Raw genomic sequence first — 26,187 nt, forward strand, 5'->3', positions numbered from 1 at the left:
TCCACTCCTTGAACATACATCTCTTTTAAAACACGCAATTGCTAATTGAGTCAATGATGCTTCAGTACATCAGACAAACGCGGGTGTCAATAAAGAGGACTTGGACCGTTTTGAAAGAGTTTTGACTATGGTGAGAGATAAGAGTCCTCTAGAGCATTGGAAAAATCTAGTGTATATAGGCTCAAACTATAGGGATGATAGGGATGAATTTGAAGTAACATTACGTGACATTATCAAACATATTTCTATCGATGGCTTCAACCCTACTTGTATGTCTTGTATACCTATGTAGTTGATGTGGCAGCATTTAAACTTAAGAACGGACATAGGGTTGATGTTGATCAGTTACTAAATGTGCTGTACGCTTTTATTATTGAGAAAATTTATGTATTTTTGTTTTAATATAATTACATATTCACTAAATATGTATTCTGATCACTAAACATGCTTTATTACCCAATAAACTCAAACTCAAAAACATTGTACCCTGATCTTATCTGTTTACTAGCAGACATGCATTCAAGGAAGATGGAGCGTGTACTGAAACGTATATATTACGACCCCGCAAGAGCTGGATCATATGGGGGTGTAGAAAGACTTCAACAGGCTGCAGAAGAGCAGACAGGTAAAAAAGTTAGCAGTGATCAAGTGCAAGAATGGCTCTCAGCCCAGGATGCATATACCCTTCACAAAACAGCAAGAAAAAGTATGCTAGGAATCGTGTGTTCACACCCCGCCCTTTGTATCAGTTTCAAGCGGATCTATGTGATGTGACTGCTCTGTCTAAAGACAATGATCAGTTTAAATTTCTGCTTACAGTCATAGATGTATTTTCAAAGAAAGCTTATGCAGGAGCACTGAAAAACAAGACAGTGTCTGAAGTTGCAACAGCTTTTGCCTCAGTTTTAGAGGAGAGCGATGTACCTGTTAAAGGCGAAATTCTGAATGGGACATTCTATGAGCCAGAACTGCAGAAAGTGACAATCATGCCTGACAGTGTTTTTCATATAGAAAAAAATTGGAGACGGGAAAACTAAAAATGGTGAGAAGTTGGTTTTAGTCCAGTGGTGAGGATGGCCTCGTCAGTTTAACTCTTGGCTCCCGGCTAAAGAGTTCATGGAACTCGGGAAAAGGGGGGAAAAACAAGAAAGATCGGAAAAGAGAATAATGGACGATCGAGACTCTTTCTATGTGACGCTGCCCTCGAATGCTTGTCACGACATTTTCCTGGACAATATGATAGCTTGAATTATACCATAACATTGTCTCAACCAATGGAATTACAAGGATCTTATGAGGTGGCGTTAGCTGAGATTATGTACTGTCACACGTGGAATAATATTATAAGTTCAGAAGACACCTACGACACAATAGACCGTTCGAGACCCCAGCTCCCTCCCATCTATCAGAAAATTCCTACAGGGAATTATGAGAGCATTGAAGTGGTGCTCAGGGAGATTAATGCTTTATTTAAGTTAACAAAAATTGATATAGTTTTATATTACAGTTCTATAAAGAAAAGAATCACTATAATAGGACCCGATAAATATTCTGTCAGGTTCAAGGCACCACTAGCCTACATGCTAGGTTTTGAACCCGGTGAATGGGTGCGAACAGGTGGAAAACCAGTGAGCAAATATCCGTGTGATATTACGTTCCTGTCAATAAACACCACATCCAGGACATCCAGATTGAGTTTAAAATAGATTTAAACACTCCGGTCCGCTTCACATACGGGAAGACGATTTGGAAGCTGCACTTCAGACCGATATCAAAGTCTTTCATCTGAATTCAATCAAATACCGTGAAATGACTTCACAAAGATTTGTGGATTATTACGTGAACCAGGCTGGAGGTGGGGGGGGGGGGGGGGTCATTGGAGGGATTTGTAGGGGCGCCTGTAATTTATGGGTGTGGTCTGGGATCCATGCTGAGTAGAGCGTTCAGATTTGTCTTACCCTTTCTTAAACGCGGCGTTAATATCGCTAAACCGTATTTGAAAACTGCCGCAAAGGGGATAGCATCCGATGTCGTTGGAGCCGTAACCAGACATATCGCCAATCGTGACAGTCAGCGACAGGAAGCTCAGGAAGGAACAGGACCAAAGCGAATAGCACGCGGAAGAGGAAAAAGATCTACATCTGTGTTATCACATAGCCTGCCTAAAAGAAAAAAGCATAAAACCGCATCGAAAATACAGCGGAAAGTTAAAAGCCAAGAGCGTGGAAGAAATATATTTTAAACATGTCTCACACACACCGCCTCTCGTCAGAATGCACTAAATCAGAGCTCAAGCTCTTTGCCCCGCCGATGACACAGCTATCTAGAGAGCAGACCAATTATGTAAAGATCCATCCTTTAAACCCTGCCGCCGATCAAGAGGTGCTAGATTTCCTGATACCTGGAAGTGGAAGTTTTTAATCTAGACCTAAACTCAACACGACTCTACCTACGTCTTAAGATAACAAATCCGGATGGCTCAGATCTCGCAAACGCTGATAACTGCGGAATAATTCAGTACCCTCTAAATACTATATTCTCACAGACGTCGGTCTGAATGACGTTCTCATTAGCTCATCGTCCGCTACACACCCTTACAGAGCCAGCATTGAAACCCTCCTGAACTTTTCACAAGAATCGTTGGAAAGCCAGTTTTCAGCCGGTCTATGGTACAAAGATGTCGGCCCGGATTTGGACTCTATTGCCATGGGTCAAGATGGTCCCAACAAAGGGTTGGTCAAGCGCGTGGGCTTTGCTCGTGGTTCACGAACATTTGAGTTAATTGGACCCCTGCACAGCGACTTTTTTTTTCTGAAAGACTCCTGCTAAACAATGTGGATGTACGTCTGAAACTTGTTAAGGCTAAAAATGCTTTTACACTGATGTCTGCTGCAGATTGCGAGTTCAATTTAAAAATTCTGAGCGCGAGCGTTTTCATGACAAAGGTGCACATCTCGCCAGATGTCATGCTGGGGCATTCAGCCGCACTCATGAAATCAAATGCCATTTACCCCATAAGCCACGTGGTGGTTAAGAATTATAGGATCCCCACCCAGTCACACGTGTGTTCACAGGACAACTTGTATCTAGGCAGGCTTCCTAAATATAGAGTGGCAGGAATTGTGGATCACAGAGCATTCGTTGGAGCAAGCGAACTGAATCCTTTCAAGTTCCAACACGCGAATTTTGAATACCTCTCTCTCAGCGTGAATTCACGCTTCATCCCCTCGAAACCTTTCCAACCACGTTTCGACTCGTGTCAGAGTGTTCGGGAATTTTACAACCTCTATCTGGGTACAAACAGACATATCAGAGACACGAATGAGTCACATGTCAGGGGCGAGGGAAAATGGCTAATTGGGCCCAATTTGGTCATTTTCACTTCGGGGTGTACTCACTTTTGTTGCCAGCGGTTTAGACATTAATGGTTGTGTGTTGAGTTATTTTGAGGGGACAATAAATTTACACTGTTATACAAACTGTACACTGACTACTTTACATTGTATCAAAGTGTCATTTCTTCAGTGTTGTCCCATGAAAAGATAGAATTAAATATTTGCAGAAATGTGAGGGGTGACCGGACTTCCGGCGGCGCCATGTCCATGTAGGACGCAAAAGTTTTAGCTCCGCTGATTAACCAACCTAACGAATGACATTTGAATAAAACTTGGCAGAAAACATGCCCAACGACACCGCAAAGACAAGCGCTGCTGACGGACTCACCAGATACCAATTTAGAAACAAGGAAGGAGAGGAAAAATTGACGGAAACACCTGACGCTAACAAGCAAACTAACCCTGACGCAGCTAGCGCTAGCAAAGGTGCTAAAGCTACGGGTAAAAGTATAGAAGAGATGCTGCAAGTTATTGTCCAGTCTAACCGAGAAATACGGGAGGATATTCTGCAAATGAGGAGGGATGTAAAAGAATTTAAAGGCCAAACCAACGAATCATTTACAAGACTTGAAACGTCAGTTGGAGTCCTGAGTGCACAATTAACGAAGTTGGAAAATCGGGTCATGGATGCAGAAGAGCGCATAACAACCACGGAGGGCACCGTCGCGGCTCATGGAAAAGCTATCGGCTTCCTACTGCAGCGTGAGGCGGAACTTATGGAACGATGTGAGGACCTTCAGAACCAAGCAAGACGGCAGCACTTAAGGCTCTATCAGATTCCTGAAGGAAGTGAAGGAAAAGATATGGTGGCCTTCATCAAAAAGCTACTGCCAAGGGTGCTAACCGACTTGCTGCTTACTGAAGATAACATCAACATTGACCGGGCGCATAGAGCGCTTATGCCGAAGCCGAAGGAAAATGACCCCCCGCGCTCCATTGTGATTAAGTTTGCGGACTACACAGTGAAGGAAAAGATCCTGCAGCAAGCCTGGAAACAACGCACAGTGATGATGGATGAGAGGCGGATTTACTTTGATAACGACTACTCACCTGAGCTGCAGAGGAAACGCGCTCAGGTGAGATATGTTGTTAAACAGCTGAAGGAGAAAAATATTAAAGCGAAGTGCGTGTACCCAGCCCAACTGAGGATGACAGTAGGCACCGAGGAAAAAACCTTCCAGACGGTGATGGATGCAGCGCCAGTACTCCGGGACCTGAATATTCAGGTCCGTGTTGACGAATGGGATAAAGTGGACCGAGAGCTGTCCAGACACAGGTGGGAGAGACGCGACGCCAAACGAGGCGGACGGAAAGTCAGTATGTTTACAGAAGAAGACTACAGGTTTTTCTTCCCCTGAAATGACTGGGTATATCTGCAGGAAGTTTAGTGGTATTATTATTTAGACAGCTAAATTCAGCTGTAATTAGTCCTGCCAGATAATTTTTTGCTAGACGGGCTAAAGTTAATTGCTCTCGCTACTCTCTTATTACAGCGGTGTTGCTGGGCCTTTTTTCTTTTTTCTTTTCTCCACCGAATTCAGAATGTAATAATAATATATTACTTGGTCGTTGGGGTTAGGGTATCAGCCATAGTTGACTCAATGAGTGATTTACACTCAGCCAACATAGGGCCGCAGCAGTTTACCCGACGGATTAGGGCTGCTGCACGACGGGACATTATCCCGGAGGGACACCGCCACTCTCCGCCCGGTTGCACACGGGGACTGGTCGTCACCGATGACAGGCCAGTTGAGGACTTGGAAGTCAGGTTGATTTGTTCTATTTCTGATGCTTTTCATTTAAAATTGTACATAGTTTGTGTTTTGCTTTGCGTTGCTTCCTTGACATCTGATAGGACATACAATACTGGGGATGATGTATTTTTTGCTTATAAGACAAATGCAAGTATTATGACAGCAGGGATTAAAAGTAGCACTGCATGGATGGGTTAACTGTGGTTAGCTACAACATAAAGGGTCTGGGAAGTCCAATTAAAAGGAAAAAAATACTTAATCAACTTAAAGCCCTACACTGCTCAGTCGCGATGCTACAAGAGACACACCTGTCTGATGCAGAACACCAGAAACTAAGGAGGGATCGGGTAGAACAAATATACAGTTCATCTCATGAAGGAGGGAGGAAAAGGGGGGTTGCTATTTTAATCAGGAGAAATACGTTTTTCAGCCATGAAAAAGTTTTGAAAGATAAGGAGGGCAGATATATCATGGTGATAGGTACGATCGGGGAAAATAGATTTACATTCTTGAACTTATATGCTCCAAATGAGGACTGTCCAAATTTTTTAAAGAAAATAGCTTCCAAATTGACAGATGAAGGGGAGGGAATCTTAGTGATAGGGGGAGACTTTAACTGTGTACTGAATTCAAGTTTGGATCGACTACCTGCTGAAAGGGGACCCCGATCTAGAAAATCAATGATTGTTCAGGGAATGCTGGACGAATTGGGCCTGATTGATGTATGACGGTATTTTCATCCCAGAGAAAGAGATTACATATACAGGTCCCACGTTCATGGAAGTTACTCTAGATTAGATATGTTTCTTGTTTCAAAAGTTGACATACATAGAGTGACAGAATGCAAGATAGAACCCATAACCCTGTCGGATCATGGCCCCGTTAAGATTAAAATAAATTTAAGTCAAGAAAAACAATTTAGATACTGGAGGCTTAATGTCTCAATACTGAACGACCCTCTAATCCAAAAAGAACTACGTGATAGGCTGAAAGAATACATGGACATAAATGATAATGGAGATGTTACTCCATCCATTTTATGGGATGGTGCCAAAGCTGTTATGAGGGGACACATCATTCAAATTACATAGAGACTAAAAAAACAAAGGGAAGCGAAGAGACTTGCACTGGAGACTGAAATTGCGAGGTTAGAAAAAGAACATAAAATATCAAGGAGAAGGGATATATTAGAAATATTAAAACAGGAGAGACAAAAATTAGACGAATTACTGACTTATAAAGCAGAGGGAATGCTTAGATTTGTAAAAAGAAAATATTACGAAATGGACAATAAAGCTAGCAGGCTATTGGCTTTTCAATTAAGGAAAGCCCAGTCGAATCGTGTGGTACCTAAAATTAAACATCCGGACACAAATAAAATTACTTCTCGACTGAAAGAAATAGCAGAGATGTTTGCTGCATATTATAAAAAACTATATGAAGGTCAGGAATCACTAGGGAAGAACGAGAAAATAAGGACATTTTTGAATCGGATCCAATTGAATAGACTATCACAGGATGAAGCTGAGATGCTATGCTCTGCGATAACAATACAGGAAATAAAAGATAGTATTGCCAAATTAAAGAACAGTAAATCCCCAGGTGTCGACGGATACTCTGGGGAATATTATAAAGTTTTTATTAACGAGCTAGCCCCAATTTTATGCCAGGTATACAACTATGCACTGGACGAAAGGGATCCCCCAAAGACCTGGTCCGAGGCAATTATTACAGTTATACATAAAGAGGGAAAGGACCCCACTCAATGTATGGGATACCAGCCCATAAGTTTGCTCTGTCAAGATTTAAAAATCTTGACCTCTATCTTGGCAAACAGAATACAAAGATACACTCGGAAATTAGTTAACCCAGATCAAACGGGGTTCATTAATGGACGGCAGGGCACCAATAATGTTAGACGAGCTTTAAATCTACAATCTATTGCTTCTAACAGAAAGACCCCATCAATGCTTCTCAGCCTAGATGCTGAGAAAGCATTTGATAGACTGGACTGGACATTTTTGGAGCAAACACTGGCTCATATGGGCTTTAATGAAACCTTTTTGAGTTGGATTGGGGTGTTCTACATGAAACCTCGGTCAAGAGTCAGAGTCAACGGCCACTGCTCCGATCTTTTCGATGTGGGACGGGGGACCAGGCAGGGGGATGCACTATCACCAGTTTTGTTCGCTCTTAGCATTGAACCTCTTGCGGAATTAATGAGAAATAACCCCCTTATACAAGGAATAAAAGATGAGGGTGGACACCAACATAAAATAGCTTTATATGCGGATGACATATTATTATTCATTGAAAATCCTATTCATTCAATCCCTGCCCTCTTACAGAATCTTAACGACTATGGTTTAGTCTCCGGTTATAAAGTCAACCCTAGCAAATCAGAAGCGATGATGGTGTCTGGGGTATGGCCTAGTCAACTTGATGACATGGTGTCCTTTCGCAGATCTAAACAGGGTTTCAGATATCGAGGGATCTCAATCACTCCCCAAGTAACACAAGTATATAAGACGAATTACGGAAAAATGTTTGAAATATTTAGATCTGAGCTGGCAAGATGGGATGTGCTACCATTATCTCTCATGGGTAGAGTAGAAGCTGTTAAAATGAACTTACTTCCTAGACTCTTGTTTTTGTTTCAGTCTCTTCCAGTCGGGGTCCCGACCTCAGCCTTCAATATGCTGGATAAGCTTATATCTAGGTTTATATGGCAGAACAAGAGACCAAGGGTGAGACTTAAAATGCTCTCTCTTGGGAAAAATAGGGGTGGACTCAGCCTCCCCAATATAAAATACTGTTTTAGGGCAGCGCAACTAACAGCAGTGGTGGCTTGGATTAATAATGACATGGAGACAGGATGGGGTAAACATAGAGCAGAATTCACTGCCAACTATACCTCTATCCACTTTAGTGTTCCTAAGCAAGCAATTTCAGAACAGGTTGGAAATCCAAAATATGTGGGTGAAACACACTTTAAAAGTATGGTCGACAGTCCAAAAGAGAATTAGAGGGAAAGCCGCCCTTTCACGGGCTATGCAGATTGCTGGAAATCCGGATTTCCCCCCCTCAACAACGGATATCACTTTTAAGAGATGGGCAGACAGAGATTTAAGGGTCATTGATCAGTTGTTTTGTGACAATGTTCTACAGCCATTCTCATATCTCCAAGACAAATTCTTTTTACCCCAAAGTGATATGTTCCGTTATTTCCAGACTAGGCATTACATCACAAGTCATAAAGATTGGAATACAATTAAGATAGCTCCATCAAACATAGAAACTTACTTCATTAATATAACTAAACATAAACTACCCAATAAGAAGCATGTGTCCCATCTATATAGAAACCTGTTATTGGATACACCAGATAATACTTTTCATATCAAGACTAAGTGGGAACTGGAGTTGAATATTATAATTGAGGATGGAGAGTGGGAAACAATATGCAACGGTTGTCATAGGGGTATAAATAGTAATATATGGAAGGAATTTGATTGGAAGATGAAGATAAGGTTCTTTAAGACGCCTCTAGTGGTCTCCAGATTTGTAGACAACCCAGCAGCAATGTACTGCTGGAGAGAATGTGGAACTATTGGGGACCACTCACATATATTTTGGGACTGTCCAATCTTGTTTCCATTTTGGAAAGGGATAAAAGGAGAGATAGACAAAATTTTGGGAATTGATCTACTATTCACCCCAAGTCAGTTTCTTTTTGACTTAACTCCGGAAGGTGTGTATACCAGAGATCAAAAGTATCTTTTACATATACTCTTGATGATTGCTCGGAAAATTGTGACCATAAACTGGATGAACATACAACCACCCTCAGTTACACAATGGAAAAGGAGGCTAAGGGAGGTTCATGAGATGGAGGCTTTAACTGCTCAGCTACAATTAAGGTCTGATGTTTTTGTGAGGAGATGGCTTCCTGTAGCAAGATATCTCTCCAACTGAGAGGAACCCCATATCATGTAGTACTGCCTCAGCTATCCATGTATGTACTTATCTTATCTATGTATTTTTTTCTCACTTGCATTATTTTATTTCCAGAGCCCCAGTCTGGTGTTGATTTGTTTTTGTCTTTTTTTTCTCTTTTCTTGTACTACCATGTCTTACATATATTGTGAAACTGTCAAGGATTGTTCTGTATTGTGTCTTTTTCATGTTTAACAAAAATAAAGTTTAAAAAAAAGAAATGTGAGGGGTGTACTCACTTTTGTGAGATACTGTATGTATATATATATATATATATATATATATACACACACACACACACAATATCTGAATACAGTTGAATAAAGTTGAGTACAACTTACATATTTATCCACAATGTTTTGTCTTGTGAAGACTGTTGTTGACTTCCTCCAGCAGCACCAGTGTCACAGAAAAAAGAAAATGTCCTCTCCTGACAGAGGCAAAGTATAAACACGCAACATAGGAAGGTCTAAAAGGGTGACAATTATTTTATTTTGTTACGAATTATTTTCGTAACACGTGTTACAAACACAGAGACAAATTTATCTATTTTCTTCCACTCACAGACCTCTTGAACTCAATACACTACATCCGGTCTGTTTAAATACCCAACACCAAGGCCCCGAGACGACCCTGAACTGATACCTGCACAAACAATCTGTGACAAAAAAAGAGTCTGACACAGTATGAAAAGGCCAAAAGGGTCAACATATTTTCTTGTAGCACTGACAACTTACAAACTAGCATCCAGACATCTGTTTTCAACTGGATGGATGGATGGATGTCTGGCTCATTCACTCACTCACTCACTCTCACACACAGCATGGAGAATGACGATTGGTCGGCTCTGAAAAGGTTCCAGCTAACCATCTGTCACCTTGGAGGTGAAGGCGGCTGCTGATGTCACTTGGGGAGATAATTGGACTGTGGAAGAAATAATTTGAAGAACTCATCGATCCATACCAACAAAGTTGGGGGAGTACTTGGGGGAGGGAGGGAGGTGTCATTCAATCTCCGGGGCAGAAGTCGCAGAGGCAGTGAAACAACTCCGCAGTGGCAGAGCTCCAGGGGTGGATGAGATCCACCCTGGGTATCTCAAGGCTCTGGATGTTGTAGGGCTATCTTGGTTGACACGTCTCTCCAACACTGCGTGGACATCGGGGGCAGTGTCTTTGGAGTGGCAAACTGAGGTGGTAATCCCCTTCTTTAAGAAAGGGGACCACAGGGTGTGTTCCAACTATCGAGGGATCACACTTGTCAGCCTCCCTGGAAAGGTCTACGCCAGGGTACTGTAGAAGAGGGTCAGAGCGATAATCAAACCTCAGATCGAGGAAGAGCAATGTGATTTTCGTCCAAGCCTAGGAATGGATCAGCGCTTCACCCTCACTAGGGTGTTTGAAGGGGCATGGGAGTTTGCTCAATCAGTCCACATGTGCTTTGTGGATTTGGAGATTTGTTCCCAGGAGCACACTATGGTGAGTACTCCAGGAGCATGGGGTGGGAAGCCCCGTTCAGAGGGCTGTTCAGTCTTTCTACCGGAGGAGTGAGAGCCTGGTTCACGTTGCCGGCAATAAGTCAGACCTGTTCTTAGTGAGGGTTGGACTCTGCCAAAGCTGCCTTTTTTCACAGGTTCTGTTATGGACAGAATTTCTAGGCACAGCCTGGTGGTGGAGGGGTCGCGTTTGGTGGCAGGAGGGTGTCATCTCTGCTTTTTGTGGATGTCAGGACGGCGTCTGCAGTGATGCAGGTGCTAAACCAGTCTGTTGTGGTGAAAAGGGAGCTTAGCCAAAAGGCGAGGCTCTCAATTTATAGGTCAATCTACGTTCCACCCCTCACCTGTGATCAGGAGCTCTGGGTAATGACTGAAAGAACAAGATCCTGAATACAAGCGGCCGAAATGAGTTTCCTCCTCAGGGAGGCTGGGCTCTCCCTTAGAGACAGGGTGAGAAGCTCAGTCCTTCAGGAGGGACTCAGAGTAGAGCTGCTGCTCCTCCAGGTAGAGGAGTCAGTGGAGGTGGTTTGGGCATCTGGTGAGGACGCCTCCCTAGGGAGGTCTTCCAGGCATGTCCGACTGAGAGGAGGCCTCGGGGCTGACCCATGAAACGCTGAAGGGATTATATCTCTCGGCTGGCCTGGGAACGCCTCGGGATTCCCCCAGAAGAAGTGGTGGAAGTGGCTGTGGAGTGGACAGTCTGGGCTTCCTTGCTGAGGCTGCTGCCCCCGTGACCCGGATATGCAGAGGACGACGAGACTAGACAATCATTAACTAAAATTGCAGCTTGCCACTTTTGGAATATTGCAGGAGGGCATTTTGAGATTCCAATTAAATTTCAGGAGTTGTGTTGCCGAATCTCTCAGTCTCCATAAGCAAAAAACCTCAATCAGATGACTCGATCGCAGATGGCATGGATCAACAACCAGTGGGCTCCGGCTGGCTGGTATATTCTGGAATTTTATATATTGTTGGCTAAAAAATCTTGCTTTTTTTTAAAAGAAAATGTAAAATTAAACTTTTATCTACCATTGAAACTGTTAATAAAATTTTGAACAGCATCTAACAATCTGGAACATCAGTAAGCACTGAAACAGGAAATATTCTCCACAGTAGTTTTGGCGGGGGGCACCTAAGTTACCACCAAATGCACAGTTTTGCTGTTAGTGTCACAAACTGGTGATCAGTATACTGAGAAGAAATGCTGATTCCTCTTAAACCATATCAACCATTAAAAGGTTAACCTCAGTAATGACCTAATCAGTGAGATTTTACCACGACCTTCTAATGGGGTCTGTGGTATTGCAAAAAATTAACATATTGGATCTCGCTGGTTGAAAACAGATGATACCTTCAAGGGATGGTGCTTCAGGACAGGGTACAGGCTCCTAAACAACATCAGCAGTCCTCTTTCCAAACGCTTCTCCTATCATGATGGATACTGGTTGTAGGAAAGTATTTTTGTGTATGTACAAATATGCATTTCATGAGCACACTAATGCCTGTTGCAAAATATCTGAGAGTAAGAGAGAGTGATTGCTGGGCTGAGACAATGGAAATGTTCCACATGTGAATTAAATCTCTGGATCCACTCTGGTCCTCTGTCTAAACAATACAAACAGATTTTTCTTATGTTGGCAATACAAACTCTCAGAACATTGCAATGCTAAACACACAGTAGAAACCTCAAACAGTGATCACTGCTGCAAAATAACCTGAGACAGAATCATTCCAAAACCAATGTCGGTTCCATTCATCACTTAATTTTCTGAACAAGCACTGAATCTTAGACAGAAGAAGGTTGAGCCATCTTAGGTAAGCTGAAAACTTGCTTGGTTTTGTTTTTGTGTTGTGGGTCCTTAGGTGCTTGGCACTGGAGTTTCGGTTTCTCTCTGCAACAATAGGTGAGGTCAGCTGACGCGGGTCACACCCTCTATTGCTTGTTTCCCAAGTGAAATCTAACAGGGGCGGTTCAGCCGGGCGCAATTAGTCAAGCTGGAAACAGCTGTGACTGTGGTCAGGTGTGTAACAGCACAGACTGCGCTTGAGCGTCAGCCCACAAAGCGTTTAAGACCACAAAAGGTAAAGACCTGCGAGTCTACCTGCGCGAGTCCATCGAGCTAGGACACCGACTACCGCTGCCGCCTGTCCGACCGAAGTTTATCGTACAATGTGTCCCACACACATCCCAGTCATTGTTGGCAATCGGAAAAAACGCACAGTCTACCGGAAACGCAATCCGCAAAACCTGTCCGCACTCCCAGAAAGTGGTCCCAGCCCACACTCGGTCACGTTTGGTCTTTGGAACTGTCAGTCCGCAGTCAACAAGACAGAATTCATCAGTTCACTGATGAAACTCTCAGACATTCAGGTCCTGGCCCTGACTGAGACATGGATCTGCCCAGAAAACACTGCTACCCCAGCTGCACTCTCTGAGTCCGCCACACTAAGCCACACCCCTTGCTCTACTGGACAAGGAGGCGGTGCTGGCATGCTCATTCCTGAGAACTGGTCTCTTTCTGCACTACGCCCGTCGAACAGCGAGACAACATTTGAATATCGTGCCTCTGAGTGTCACTGCTCCCATCAAAGCATATGTTCTGGTTGTGTACCGCCCACCAGGGGGTAATCTGGATGGCTTTGTCTCGGAGATGGACATGTTACTCTCTGACATCCCTGACGATGGCACACCACTGATTGTCATGGGAGACATGAACATTCACCTTGACAGAACTCTGGCAAACGACTTCCTGGCACTCATCTCCTCCTTTGCACTCAAACTAGCTCCTTCTCCTCCCACCCACAAAGCTGGTAAAGTCCTTGACTTGGTGCTGACTCGTAACTGCTCCATAACAGATGTGACAGTTACCCCACTCCACCTGTCAGACCATTTCTTGGTCAAATTTGCGGCTGCCTTTCCGCAATTGCAGACACCCACACAGACGGTTTCCTTCCGCAGAAACCTGAAGTCCCTCGCAGCAGCACAGCTGTCTGATGAGGTGAACTCCGTCATGCCTGACCACTCGCACTTCTCCTCACTTTCTGTTCATGAGGCTACAGAAACACTCTGTTCCTCTCTGGCATCCTCTCTGGACAAACTCTGCCCCCTGGTGTCCAAACCAGCCAAGAAAAAACAACCAAGTCCATGGCTCTCTGAAGTTCTGAGAGAACAAAGAGCTGGACTCAGGGCAGCAGAAAGAAAGTGGCGTAAATCCCAAGAACCCACTGACTTGTCCTTATACAAACAGAAACTTGCTTCCTTCACCTCATGCTTACAGTCCGCTAAGAAAGCCTTCTATCAGAACAAGATCTGTGCCACTTCTGATTCCAGAAAACTGTTTATGGCGTTTAACTCCTTGCTTTCTCCTCCAGTTGCTCAGCCTTCCACTGCGCTGACTTCAGACATGTTTGCCTCCTTTTTTACTGAAAAGGTTGCTGCAATCAGCAACCAGTTCTCTGAGCCTGACCAGTCCAGTCAGCACCAACCTGCCACTGCTGCTTCACTCTTCTCCTTTGCTCCCCTGAGCCAAGATGAGGTCTCCAGACTTCTCCTGAGCTCAAAACCTACAACTTGTCCTCTCGATCCAATACCCACCAGCATCCTGCAGACCATTTTGCCCACTATCAAACCTGCAGTCACACACATTGTCAATTCCTCCCTGGAAACTGGCATTTTTCCTGCTACTTTTAAGCAGGCCCGTGTCACCCCACTGCTCAAAAAGCCGAATCTCAACCCCGCCAAGGTTGAAAACTACAGGCCAGTATCACTTCTGCCATTCATGTCAAAAATACTGGAGCGCTCAGTATTTAACCAGGTCTCTGAACATCTGCGGAACAACAACCTACTTGACTCTTTTCAGTCTGGCTTCAGGTGTGACCACTCCACTGAGACTGCACTCCTGTCAGTCACTGAGTCACTGAGACGAGCTCAAGCTGCTGGTCAGTGCTCTGTCCTACTTCTGCTGGACCTGTCTGCTGCCTTCGACACGGTGAACCATCACATTCTCCTCTCCACACTCTCTGACCTCGGCATATCTGGTTCTGCCTTGTTGTGGTTCAAGTCCTACCTCACAGGCAGATCCTTCAGAGTGTCATGGCGAGGAAAGGTGTCTAGGTCACATGGCCTATCGACTGGGGTTCCTCGGGGGTCAGTGCTTGGTGCCCTTCTCTTCTCTCTGTACACCACCTCACTTGGTGCAGTGATCCGCTCCCATGGCTTCTCCTACCACTGTTATGCTGACGACACTCAGCTTCTCCTCTCTTTCCCACCTGATGACAGAACGGTCTCAGATCGTATATCAGCGTGTCTGGCTGATATCTCCACATGGATGAAGGAACGCCGCCTTCAACTGAATCTCTCTAAGACTGAACTTATGGTCTTTCCAGGTTGTCCATCTGTTCAGCCTCAGGTCAGTGTCCAACTTGACTCGAGCCTACTTGTGCCCACAAACTCAGCCAGAAACCTGGGTGTCATGATTGATGACCAGCTGACCTTTAAGGTTCATGTGGCCTCAGTTTCTCGGTCTTGCCGTTATGCCCTCTACAACATCAGGAAGATCAGACCCTTCCTGACCCAACAGACCACACAGATTCTGGTTCAGGCTCTTGTCATCTCACGCATTGACTACTGCAACTCTCTTCTGGCAGGCCTCCCTGCAGGCTCATTCAAGCCTCTGCAGATGATCCAGAATGCAGCAGCACGTCTGGTCTTCAACCAGCCCAAAAGGGCACATGCCACCCCGCTGCTGGTTTCTCTTCACTGGCTTCCAGTGGCAGCCAGGATCAAATTCAAGGCACTTCTCTTGGCTCACAAAACAATCACAAGTACGGCTCCAGCCTACCTGGAATCCCTGATCCAGGTCTACTCTCCTTCTCGCCCACTACGCTCTGCATGCCAAAGACGCCTGGTGCTTCCAGCCCAGCGCTGCTCCAAATCTCTAACCAGACTCTTCTCTTCTGTTGTTCCCAAATGGTGGAACGAACTACCGAACTCTGTGCGTTCTGCTGAGTCCCTTTCTACTTTTAAGAGACAATTGAAGACTCAATTGTTCAGAGAGCACCGAGGCACTGAATCTGACTCTGCTCCTCTTTGTCCTGTGGTAGAATCAGTCAGAGGGTCCACGACCCAGCACTTAGTGACTATGTAGCACTAACTGGGTTGTGTGATGTTGTATGTCTGTTATATTAAAAAAAAAAAAAAAAAGTGGGGGGGCAACACTTCTTCTGCCACTAGATGGCAGTACCTGTGACCAAATCACAACTGAAGCACTTTTGCGCTTCCTATGGACTTTTCCTTAATTAAGTCTGAATTCTTGCTTGTGTTGTACGTCGCTTTGGACAAAAGCGTCTGCCAAATGAAAATGTAGAATTGTATCGATGACCGGAGGCTGCACGATTACATCATGAACCTGGTGGTGTTCAGGTCATTTCACACTACACAAACAAGGAGAAACGGTCTTCTTCATCAGTCAGTCCAATGGGATTTCAGTTCTCTTCCTGTTCTCCAGGGCAGTGTAGAAGTTCAGGTATTTGGCCCATATTTTCCGTTGAAGCTGACCATCAGTTTCCATTTCAACTTTCTGTGTCATCAACTTGACAGCTAAACAACAATGACCCGTCCACAGAGCTTGAGTCTGCTGAGATGTGGGCTACAGCCACAGTCGCCACCCGTTCTCTCAGCCTGCTGCTTCCCTTCTTTTGACTGAAACTGATGAAATCCTCCAAAGCACTTCATCTTGTAATCTAGAAGAAGCTGGATGTCACATGCTGAAGTACACGGTTTTGTATATTTTATAGTTTACATATCTTGATGTCTGTCTTCTCTCTTTGTCTCTGTCCCTTTCCTCTGTCTCTCTCTCTCTCTCTCCCTCCGGCAGGTCAAAGCAGACGTCCGTCCCCACTGATCCTGGATCTGCTCCACCTTCCTGCTGGTAAAGGAAGGTTTTCATCTCTGCTGTCTCAGATGTGCTGGTTCATAAAAGGAGGGAGGTTCTAGACCTGCTCTACTAGGAGGGAGGTTCTAGACCTGCTCTACTCGAAGGGAGGTTCTAGACCTGCTCTACGAGGAGGGAGGTTCTTCACCTGCTCGACTAGGAGGGAGGTTCTCCACCTGCTCTACTCGTAGGGAGGTTCTCCACCTGCTCTACGAAGAGGGAGGTTCTAAACCAGCTCTCCGAGGAGGGAGGTTCTAAACCAGCTCTACGAGGAGGGACATTCTAAACCAGCTCTACGAGGAGGGAGGTTCTACAGCTGCTCTACGAGGAGGGAGGTTCTACACCTGCTCTACTAGGAGGGAGGTTGGTTCTACACCTGCTCTACTAGGAGGGAGGTTGGTTCTACACCCGCTCTACTAGGAGGGAGGCAGCAGGGAACTTTTGCTGCGATTTGGCGCTATACAAATTAAATTGACTTGACTCCTGCCAAGGTGTGTTTATCTTGTTTCCTGTCACAGGAACATTAAACAAGAGAACAACTGAAGTGGCTTACGCAACACTTCCACATTAACCACTCAGCTAATTTGCCCTAAATCAGTGATTCCCAAAAATTTTAACCAAGTAGCGCCAGAGTGACCAGAGTTGGCCTAGAGCAGCGTAGCAACTTTTTTCAGGTCCAGCTCAGGCAAACATTTCCTCAGAGGACCCCACTTGCTGGATAGAGTCACCTGGCGAAGCTTCTGATATCAGTGGTCTCATCCAGCATACTAGAGAAATATGTGACACCAGCTGACAGCTGGAACCACTTGGAGTACTTTTAGTTGTGGTATACACGCAGTGCGGGCTCCTACACAGACACAGTGGTCCGGGTCAGGCAGGGCGCCTCAGCGCCAAGGTCTGCTGAATCACATACACAGTTGCTATGCGACGGAGATGGAGCAGAAGATTGTAAACAGGGGTCACCAACCTTTCTGGAACTGAGAGCTACTTCCTGGGTACTGAGTCATACGAAGGGCTACCAATTTGAAAGGCTCTCCTGAAATAACACATTTGCTCAGTTTGCCTTGAGTTATACATTATTAATAATGATTAATGACACTCATCTATGTGAAGACACTGGTCACGTTAATGATTTGTCACAAAAATGATCAACAATGACAAAAGGTGGGAAACATATCAATATTCAGCACTTTATTCATCTCAGTAATTGTTACATTTTCAGACCATCACCTACATCACTACACATAACGAGGCTTCGGTTGCTTTTTGTGACTTTTTCGCCGGCCTCATGAAAAAAGACTGTTGCTTACCCAAAGCTGCCTTCAGCTCACGGGCTTTTTCTGCCTGTAGTGCGCTTCCCGGTGGGTAGTTAGCATGGTAGCTTTTATGACACGTAGTGAAGTGTCTCTCCACGTTGTGCCGCTTTGACGTCGCCACACTCGCCCCGCAAATGAGACACACGCAGGTTTCTTTCATAGTTGTAAAAAAGAACTCCTCCTCCTCCCATTCGTTGTGAAAGTGATACGTTTTCTCTCTTTTTTCTGCCATGTTTTTGGGGTAAGAAACACCATCCAGCGTCCATCCGTGCTGCGCCCGCTAGCTTACTCTCCACTAGCACTGGTTTTGTCACGCGCTCAATCCTGACTTTTGAACTAGAGCAGGTCGGAGTTCACCTAAACTGATCTAGAGTTCACGTATAATGAACATATTTTTAAGATATTGTCATTTTTAAATCTATATAAATGCAAGTGTGATTAAAAAAAGAATAGCAACAAAATAAAATAAAATTTTAGACGCAGCTCACGAGTGAGTTGTGCTATTTTTAGAACAGGCCTGCGGGCGACTCATGTGGTCCTTGGGGGCGACCTGGTGCTTGCTGGCACCGTGTTGGTGACCCCTGAGGTATAATCACAAACATCAGAATGTGTCTGACCAATCAGAAGAAGCACTGGCACCTGTGGAGGCCTGATCCCACATCTTAGAGCAAAATTACTGAGAGAAGCTGCACCTTATTGGCTCTACTTTGTGGTACAGCTAAAAAGAAAGAACCAGGGCATTTGAGGGTCCCCTTTTTTTGTTGTTCATTTGTTCAGTTTTGAAGCCAGTTTCTGATTATACTGACCAGGGGTAGCATCAACAGATTAAGAAGTGATCGTCCTAAACCTTGTGATGCCTGAATGAATGCCTGATGAAGCTTGCGATCAAAAGATACCAAATGTTTCTTCCCCAAAGACATGAAGTTAACAAAGTTATGACAGACAGAGGTTCGGCAACAACCCAACAAATCACATTTGTCCAGCAAGAGAACTTAAACTCTATCAAGCAACCCTGACAGAGTTAGGTGACATTATTCTTTATTGCAGGCAAGGCAGTTTCAGTTTACACAACCAGTCAAGTGTGGACAAACCCTCTCATTCAATGTTTTTCTCTATTCTTACTACTTTCTACATTGTAGATATGTCACAGTCCCTGTCAGTGTCTGTGTTTTGTGAGTGGGCGTGTGTTTTTGGGCGGTGGCTTGGCTCCGGCTTCCAGCAGGCGCACCTGGTTCCAGTTCCCTCATCGTCCTCACCTGCCTGCCATCATGCCATCAGCTCGTCACTGGAAGCCTATAAGTGTTTGATCTGCCCTGCCTGCGATGCCAGATCGTTGCACCAATTCCCGTGTGTGGTAACGCTACTAGCCAATTCTAGTTTTAGCCTATTAGCTCTAGAGAATCTCTGCTCTTTTTGTATTTTTTGGAAATCCAGTTTTTTTATCCCTGTGACTTTTTACTTCTTTCTCTGCCTCCCCTCAGCGGCTGCACCACCAACTGCCTTGCCTGCCCGCCTGCCCGCCTGCTCGTGTCCACCCCCTGGTCTACACTGCCACCTCCTATCTTCAGCTTTAGTTCAAATAAACACCCTTGAACTTTCATTGTGTTTGTCTGCTTTTGGGTCTGCCAGTTTTTGCAAATCGTGACAAGCTACAAACTAAAGACATCAAATATATGAAGCAAGACATATGGAATTATGTGGCAAAAAACAACAACTGTTAAATAACAATAAATAACCCTAAACCTTGTCAGTCCAGGGTCAGGAAACGGGCAGACACCATCTCTGCGGACCCATCACACCCCGGTCACAAACTGTTTGATCCCCTCCCCTCTGGAAGATGCGACAGAGGCCTGTATGCCAAGACCACCAGGCCGTCACTTAGATGGACTGTAAATAAAGAGTGTCAGGAAAACGAAAAAAAAATACTCACTGTACTTTTCATTTCCACCCTGCAATTTTGTATTACTATTACACATTTTTGTACGTATTTGTATATATACTGCCCATTTTCTATATACCATTATATATATATTTTTTCCCCTTCTTATTTCTTACCTAACCTATTCCCTTCCCAGTACAGTGAGCACTGCCAACCGGTAACTCATTCCTTATTTAGTTTTTTGTTTTTTTTTTTACTTGGCCAATAAAAGTGATTCTGATGTATTATATTCTAGCTCCTCAAAGCAGCCTCCCTTTGCTTTGCTGCAGCGCTGCAAACCCTCGTCCTTCTCTCAGGGAGCTTCATGATGTCATCACCTGAAATGGTTTCCCCCTCTCAGGTTCACCTTGTCAGGGTTCATTTGGGGAATTTCTTGCCTTCTTACTGGGCTGGGAGCATCAGTTGTGTTGAGCAGAAGTCAGGCTGCTACACAGTTGACAGCTCTGTTTGACAACTGGTCGAATTCATGTTATGGCAGGAACCATCAGCTCAGTAGAGAGGAACCACCGTCCATCAGTACTCACAGCTCACATGAGGACGGCCCAGGAGAGGAAGACCAAGAGTCTCCTCTGTTACTGAGGATGAGTTCATCCCAGTCACCAGCCACAGAAATCACCAGTTAAAAGCTCCTAGGCAGGAACAAGGAGTGGACATGAGACCAGAGGACATCTGGGCTTTGGTCTGATGAGTCCACATTTGAGATCTTTGGTTCCACCGCCATGTCTTTGTGGGACACAGAAAAGGTGGAGGGACGGTCTCTACGTGCATGGTTCCCAGCGTGAAGCATGGAGGAGGAGATGTGATGGTGGGGGGGCTTTACTGGTGCCACTGGTGGTGATTTATTCAAACTGAAGGCCCACTGAACCAACATGGCTGCCACAGCGTCCTGCAGCAACACGCCATCCCATCCCGTCTGTGTTTAGTTGGACCGTCATGATGTTTCAGCAGGACGACGACCCAAACACACCTCCAGGCTGTGTGAGGGCTACTTGACCAAGAAGGAGAGTGATGGAGGGCGGCCCAGGTGACCTGGCCTCCAGTCACCTGACTTGAACCCAGTCCAGATGTTTGGGATGAGATGGAGCGCAGAGTGAAGGCCAAAGGGCCAACAAGTGCTCAGCACCTCTGGAACTCCTTCAAGACTGTTGGAGAACCGTTTCAGGTGATGACCTCATGAAGCTCAAGGAGAGAACGCCAAGAGTGAGCAGAGCAGGAGTCAGAGGGAGGCTTTTAAGAAGAACCTAGAACATAAAACATGTTTTGAGTTACTTAAACACTTTTTTGTTTAAACTTACGTCCAGTTGACCAGATTTTACTTCGCTTCGAACTTTTTTGTTTACTAAATAATTCCAGATGTGTTCCGTCATGGTTTTGATGCCTTCAGTGAGAATCTACAATGTAAACAGTAAAGAAAAAACATTAAATGAGAGGGTGTGGCCAAACTATTGACTGGTGGTGTACATGTGAATACTATTGATTAAAACTTATTCATGTCTCTACAGAAAATGTACTATCTTTTAGTAATGCAGAACCACAAAGGGGAAATGGTTTGTTCCAATTTGAAGAGTTTCTGAGAATACAGACATTGTGAGGTTTCACTAGCATCCACTGTTTTCCAAGAAAAGACAATAAATTCCAAGATCAAGTCAGTGTGGGACAGATGTCACCCCCATTTGGCAATGAATGTTATCATTTCGACTTTAACTGCCACCAACATTTGTGACTGAACCAGCGCTCTTAGCTAATTTTTCCCTTCACCATTTTTGGCCCCCCATCTGTTAACAAAGAGATCATAGAATATTCCTGTATTTCAATGCCTAATCCAACATTGGCCTTGTGAAATATTGAAAGGAATTCACCAGGTAATCGATGTCAAGGAAGTGCACATCAACTATGTCTGGGGTGCAGAATGTCATGAGGACACTGCTGCTTTTGTCTTGAGGCAGTAACTGATAAAGAAGGAAGCGAATATGCAATTTCTTATACTCAACAACTTAGTTTACAGAATGGTCTTGCGTAATAGTAAAGTGAACCGCTTGGGGGATTTTAAGAGGAAGCAAAGCTTTAAATAAGAGGTTTTCAAAGTTTCCTTTGTCAGTGCAGTCGGTTAAGCCAAGGTCAGGAAGACACTTTACTCGAGAAATTAGTCATGCTTCCCTGCTCTGGTGCTGTAAAAATAGAATAACTCTAATGAAGACTTTATGTTACTTCATAGTCTTACCTGAAAGTACCATTGAGTTCATCTAAAGAGGAAGGGAATGATTCACCATTGATAAAAAAAAATACATCTACACACCAAATTCTAAGAAAATAGGGTGGGTGTTCATTTTCAGGGAAACTTTGTGGTTGTGCTGACGATACAATTCCATTGCACCTTTGGAGTTGCACAAGTTACGATGATGCAAATTTTAATAATGATGCCCCTCCTTCACACCATCCTCAGGTTTCAAAAACAGTTTAAATAGCTGCCTCTCTCAACCATAGATGGCAGGAAGCTTCCTCTGTGTCTTCACGGTCCAAGACTACAGCATCCTCTGAGAGATACAGACATCACGTTTCAAGATGAGGTCAAGTAAGTCATTTTTATTCACTCTACCTCATGAGTGTGAAGTCAATAAGTTTATGTTTTAACTATATAGTGTAATTATGCTTATACAAATTTTATTTGGGCATTAACACTGGGATTAGTTTATGGAAACTACATATTAACTCACAACAAATGCATGAAATCTCTGTATTTTTGTCCACCTCTTGAGTCGATTAATTGTTAATCCAAATAGCAGCAAGCACTAAGTGTGCATTGCTGGTGCCTCAAGAAAGAGCAGCACTTTGTCTATTTCAAGATATGTTGCATGATATCGTTAGGTATCCATATAGAAGGGTAATAATTTTTTCATCAATTATACTTAAGATACTGATTCTCAAATACTGGGGATCTACATAGACTCCTTCATGGTTGAAAAAAGAGCTGGGCAACTATTTGAACATAGAAAAGGCAATAGCCATTGAAAAGAACAAATCAATTCAATTGGGAAAGGTGTTACAATCATTGAATATGTAAAAGGAAAAGGAAGGGTGACCTTTACAAATAACTTGGTTGGGTTATTGCCTGTTATATGTAGGTTGTATGTTAAAGATGCTGCCTGTCGACTAATTTTGAGGTGTACGATGAACATTTTTGTTTTTGTTTTTTTGGACTTTCTGTTGAGTTGATCAGATACGAAGATGTTGAGGTTGAGCGAGTGTTAGTGGGGTGGAGTAAATATGTGTTGTGTATTTTGGGGGATTTTTTTGTTTTTTATTTCTTTATATTTTTGTGTGTTGTGTTGTTTCTTTTGTTTGTTTGTACTCATTACGAGTATGGGTCCTTTGTTTGTGGATGTGAAAAATGTCTAAATAAAATCTTAAGAAAAAAGAAGGAGCAGCACCAAGTTTGAGGTCTTCGTCCAATGGCCAAGGTTCTAAGATAAAGAACGCATTAGAATCTGGAAACTTTATTAGATGACAGACTCAGAAGCTCTGGTAGGACCGAGTTTTTTGGGCCACACACTGAGATGACAATCTTAGATGTTTGATCAGCTCATTGTATATCACTGGTAAACACAGGTTAGACAATTCAACAAGACTGTGCTGTGTAATTATCCTTTCCAACTAACCTCTAAGGTTGGCACACCTTCATTGTCTCCAGGTTCTGCCTGGGTGATTAATCTTAAAATAAATAGAATCACTCAAGCATACTTAACTTCTCGTAGCAACAACCCAACATTTCGGTCAATGAACTTTCTTAATAAATCACTGACATCTCATTGCAACACTCACAGGATTTCACACGGATGTTGAGCAAGGACCACCCCATCGTTGAAATTTCAATTAAAATCAGACATACTTCTACTTTAGAAACAATACTACTTAAGTATTCACCACAGAACTTGTGTAAACTACGAGTTGAATTGCATATGATGATGTCCTCTTTTTCCCTTTTCCTTTAATTCAGATTGGATCAGACTGTCCTTGTTCTTCCTCCCACTGTTGATGACTTTTGGTGGTGAATCAGTGTTGGTTCCCAGAATACTCCTCCCCTCAGGTAATTTGTTTGTCTCTCTATCAGCAGGATTACACTACAACCATGAGGCTCATTTTCAAAAAATTTGGTGGTGTTGCGGGGCCTGGGCCAAGAAAGAACACCTTTTAGGTCTTCCAAAATATAGCACCACCAGGCAAAAGAACATCTTTTTTTACATATTGATGTCATCCTCCTGGTGGGTGGACCAGACCCTCTCAGATGTGTTCAGAACCTCCTTCAGACCTTGGCGATGTGTTACTGTGAAGACTGCGAGGTTTCTGTGCTGAGGAGGCAGCCATGTTTGATATCTACAATTCTACAATTTCATTTAACAGACGCTTTTGTCCAAAGCGACGTACAACACAAGCAAGAATTTAGACTTAATTAAGGAAAAGTAGTATCTGACCAGAGAACAGGAGGCTGTAGCAACTGAAGTTCCACGATCAGATCATTGATTTGTCATTCATTAGTGAATACATCTCCAAGCTGAGTTTAAGTCTTAGCCGAGTGGTTATAGGGAGGGAGCAGTTAAACATGGAATAAAAAAAAAAATCCTGTTTTTTATTTTCAGTTGGGTTGGCTGAGTTCACCTTGATGGAGGTATAGATTCATCTGAGTGCCCTCTAGTTAGAATGTGCTGGAGTCAGTTTCATGTGTCTCCAAATCCCTCCATCTGTCCCTGCTGCCTCTGTCTTTGTAGAGCAGGTCTAGAACCTCTCTCCTAGCAGAGCAGGTCTAGAACCTCCCTCTTTCTATGAACCTCCACCCAACAATGGTAATGTCAGGCAAGACCCAGTAATACTGAACTAGAACTTCTGCACAGATGCGACCTTCGCATGGTCTAAACACAGCTATTCATAATGACAACGCTGGCGCCGTGAGTGTCAGCTTCACTATCTGAGTGTTCCGACTACTGATTTACGAATTGGAAAGGAACCAAAGGTTCACCCCGATTCAGGCCGAGGCCCTGCGGTCAGACCAGCTGTTAACCTTAGAAACGAATCTGGAAGCTGTACAAGATAGTCTTAAGAGTTCGGCGTAGGCAACTGGACTACTTTAGGTGAAAAAGACATTTCACCTCTTGGACTACCATGACCTGCCTTTGACTAACTGACAGACTACTGTGACCTGGATGAATGAGAACATTCACCAACAAGGAACAAGAGAGCTAAAACAGAGGACACCAGCTAAAATTCCTGATGAAATAAACCAATGCTTATGATGTCTATGTTTCATCCACAGACAATGATGCCTATGAACTATTATGGGACAAAAGTCAGGATATTGCAAAGCAGACATTGGAAGTGCCGTTTCTGCAGCACATGCAGCTGGGGGACCTCCAGGCAGACTACTATGTTGGCTTCATGATTCAGGACATCAATTACCTGGTGAAGGTCACTGACATGTTGAAGGAGATGAGTGAGAAAGTGAAGGCCCCCAAGGACATCAGCGACTTCATGAAGAACAGATATGAAAGCTACCGGAAATACGCTGAAGCAACACTGAAACAGTTCAACCTCAATGTAAGAAATCATCAGTTCTCCTGCATTTTGGCAACAAGTTTTCAATGTTGGAGTGAATTAAAAAAATATATTTGTATTTTTAACACATCCACCTGTTTCATCCTAGAGTGTGTCCAACATTAAGGCGACTCCAGCCATGGAGAAGTACCTGGCTGATTACAAAGAAGTTATGGAGAAGGAGGAGCCCATTTACTTTGCTGTGGCTCTTCTTCCCTGCGCGAGGCTCTGGGTGTGGCTGGGCAACCAACTCAAGGAGACTGAGTGCAACGCTTACTACACCTGGAAGAAGGACAACATGCAGGGGCACCCAGAAAAACACTACAAGGCCCTGCTCAACAAGTACCTGACCAAACCAGAGCAGATTAAAAAGGCCACCGAAATCTTCCAAAGGCAAATGAAGAATGAGCATGATTTCTTTGAGTCCTCTCTCCAAGAGTAATGAAGAAATGAAGGCTGTTAACTATCTGTCTGTACTTGTTCTGCCCTCTAATATCATGCAACACAATCAAAAGCTTTTGTGTCACTGCTAGAAAGTCTAATAAACTCTTCCTCAGTAGCTCCAGACTACAAAAACATCAAAGCCTGTTTCAACACTCCAGAGTCCCTGCAGGTCTGTCAGTCCAACCGACTGTCAGCCAGGAAATATCTGGGCTCTTGCTGTTGCCAGGATTCATGAAGCTACCAGGCTACAACAACATTGTAACCAACTCACAGATCTTGACATTGCTTTCTCTGTTTTAGATGATTTATGAATAAAATTTTCTGTTTCACTCAAA

General features: G+C 43.9%; 1 protein-coding gene across 1 annotated transcript; it reads left to right on the top strand.

The window, feature by feature from the left end:
• The first annotated feature begins 22,257 nt into the window (after positions 1-22,257).
• Positions 22,258-26,187, top strand: LOC147251650 (uncharacterized). Its single transcript, XM_086219488.1, has 4 exons — positions 22,258-22,397; positions 23,820-23,909; positions 25,131-25,411; positions 25,518-26,187. The coding sequence occupies exons 1-4, from the start codon at positions 22,388-22,390 to the stop codon at positions 25,848-25,850; spliced, it is 714 nt and encodes a 237-aa protein (XP_086075614.1). The 5' UTR covers positions 22,258-22,387; the 3' UTR covers positions 25,851-26,187.

Source organism: Aulostomus chinensis, chromosome 12, assembly GCF_037954235.1.
Source record: "Aulostomus chinensis isolate RoL2024-O1b breed Wild chromosome 12, RoL_Achi_v1.0, whole genome shotgun sequence".
Taxonomy (NCBI): domain Eukaryota; kingdom Metazoa; phylum Chordata; class Actinopteri; order Syngnathiformes; family Aulostomidae; genus Aulostomus; species Aulostomus chinensis.

Excerpts from the sequence above, each read along its gene's own strand:
- LOC147251650 (XM_086219488.1), top strand. Across the intron at positions 23,910-25,130 it reads CAGAATACTCCTCCCCTCAG|ACAATGATGCCTATGAACTA; the intron begins GTAATTTGTTTG and ends TTTCATCCACAG. Across the intron at positions 25,412-25,517 it reads TGAAACAGTTCAACCTCAAT|AGTGTGTCCAACATTAAGGC; the intron begins GTAAGAAATCAT and ends GTTTCATCCTAG.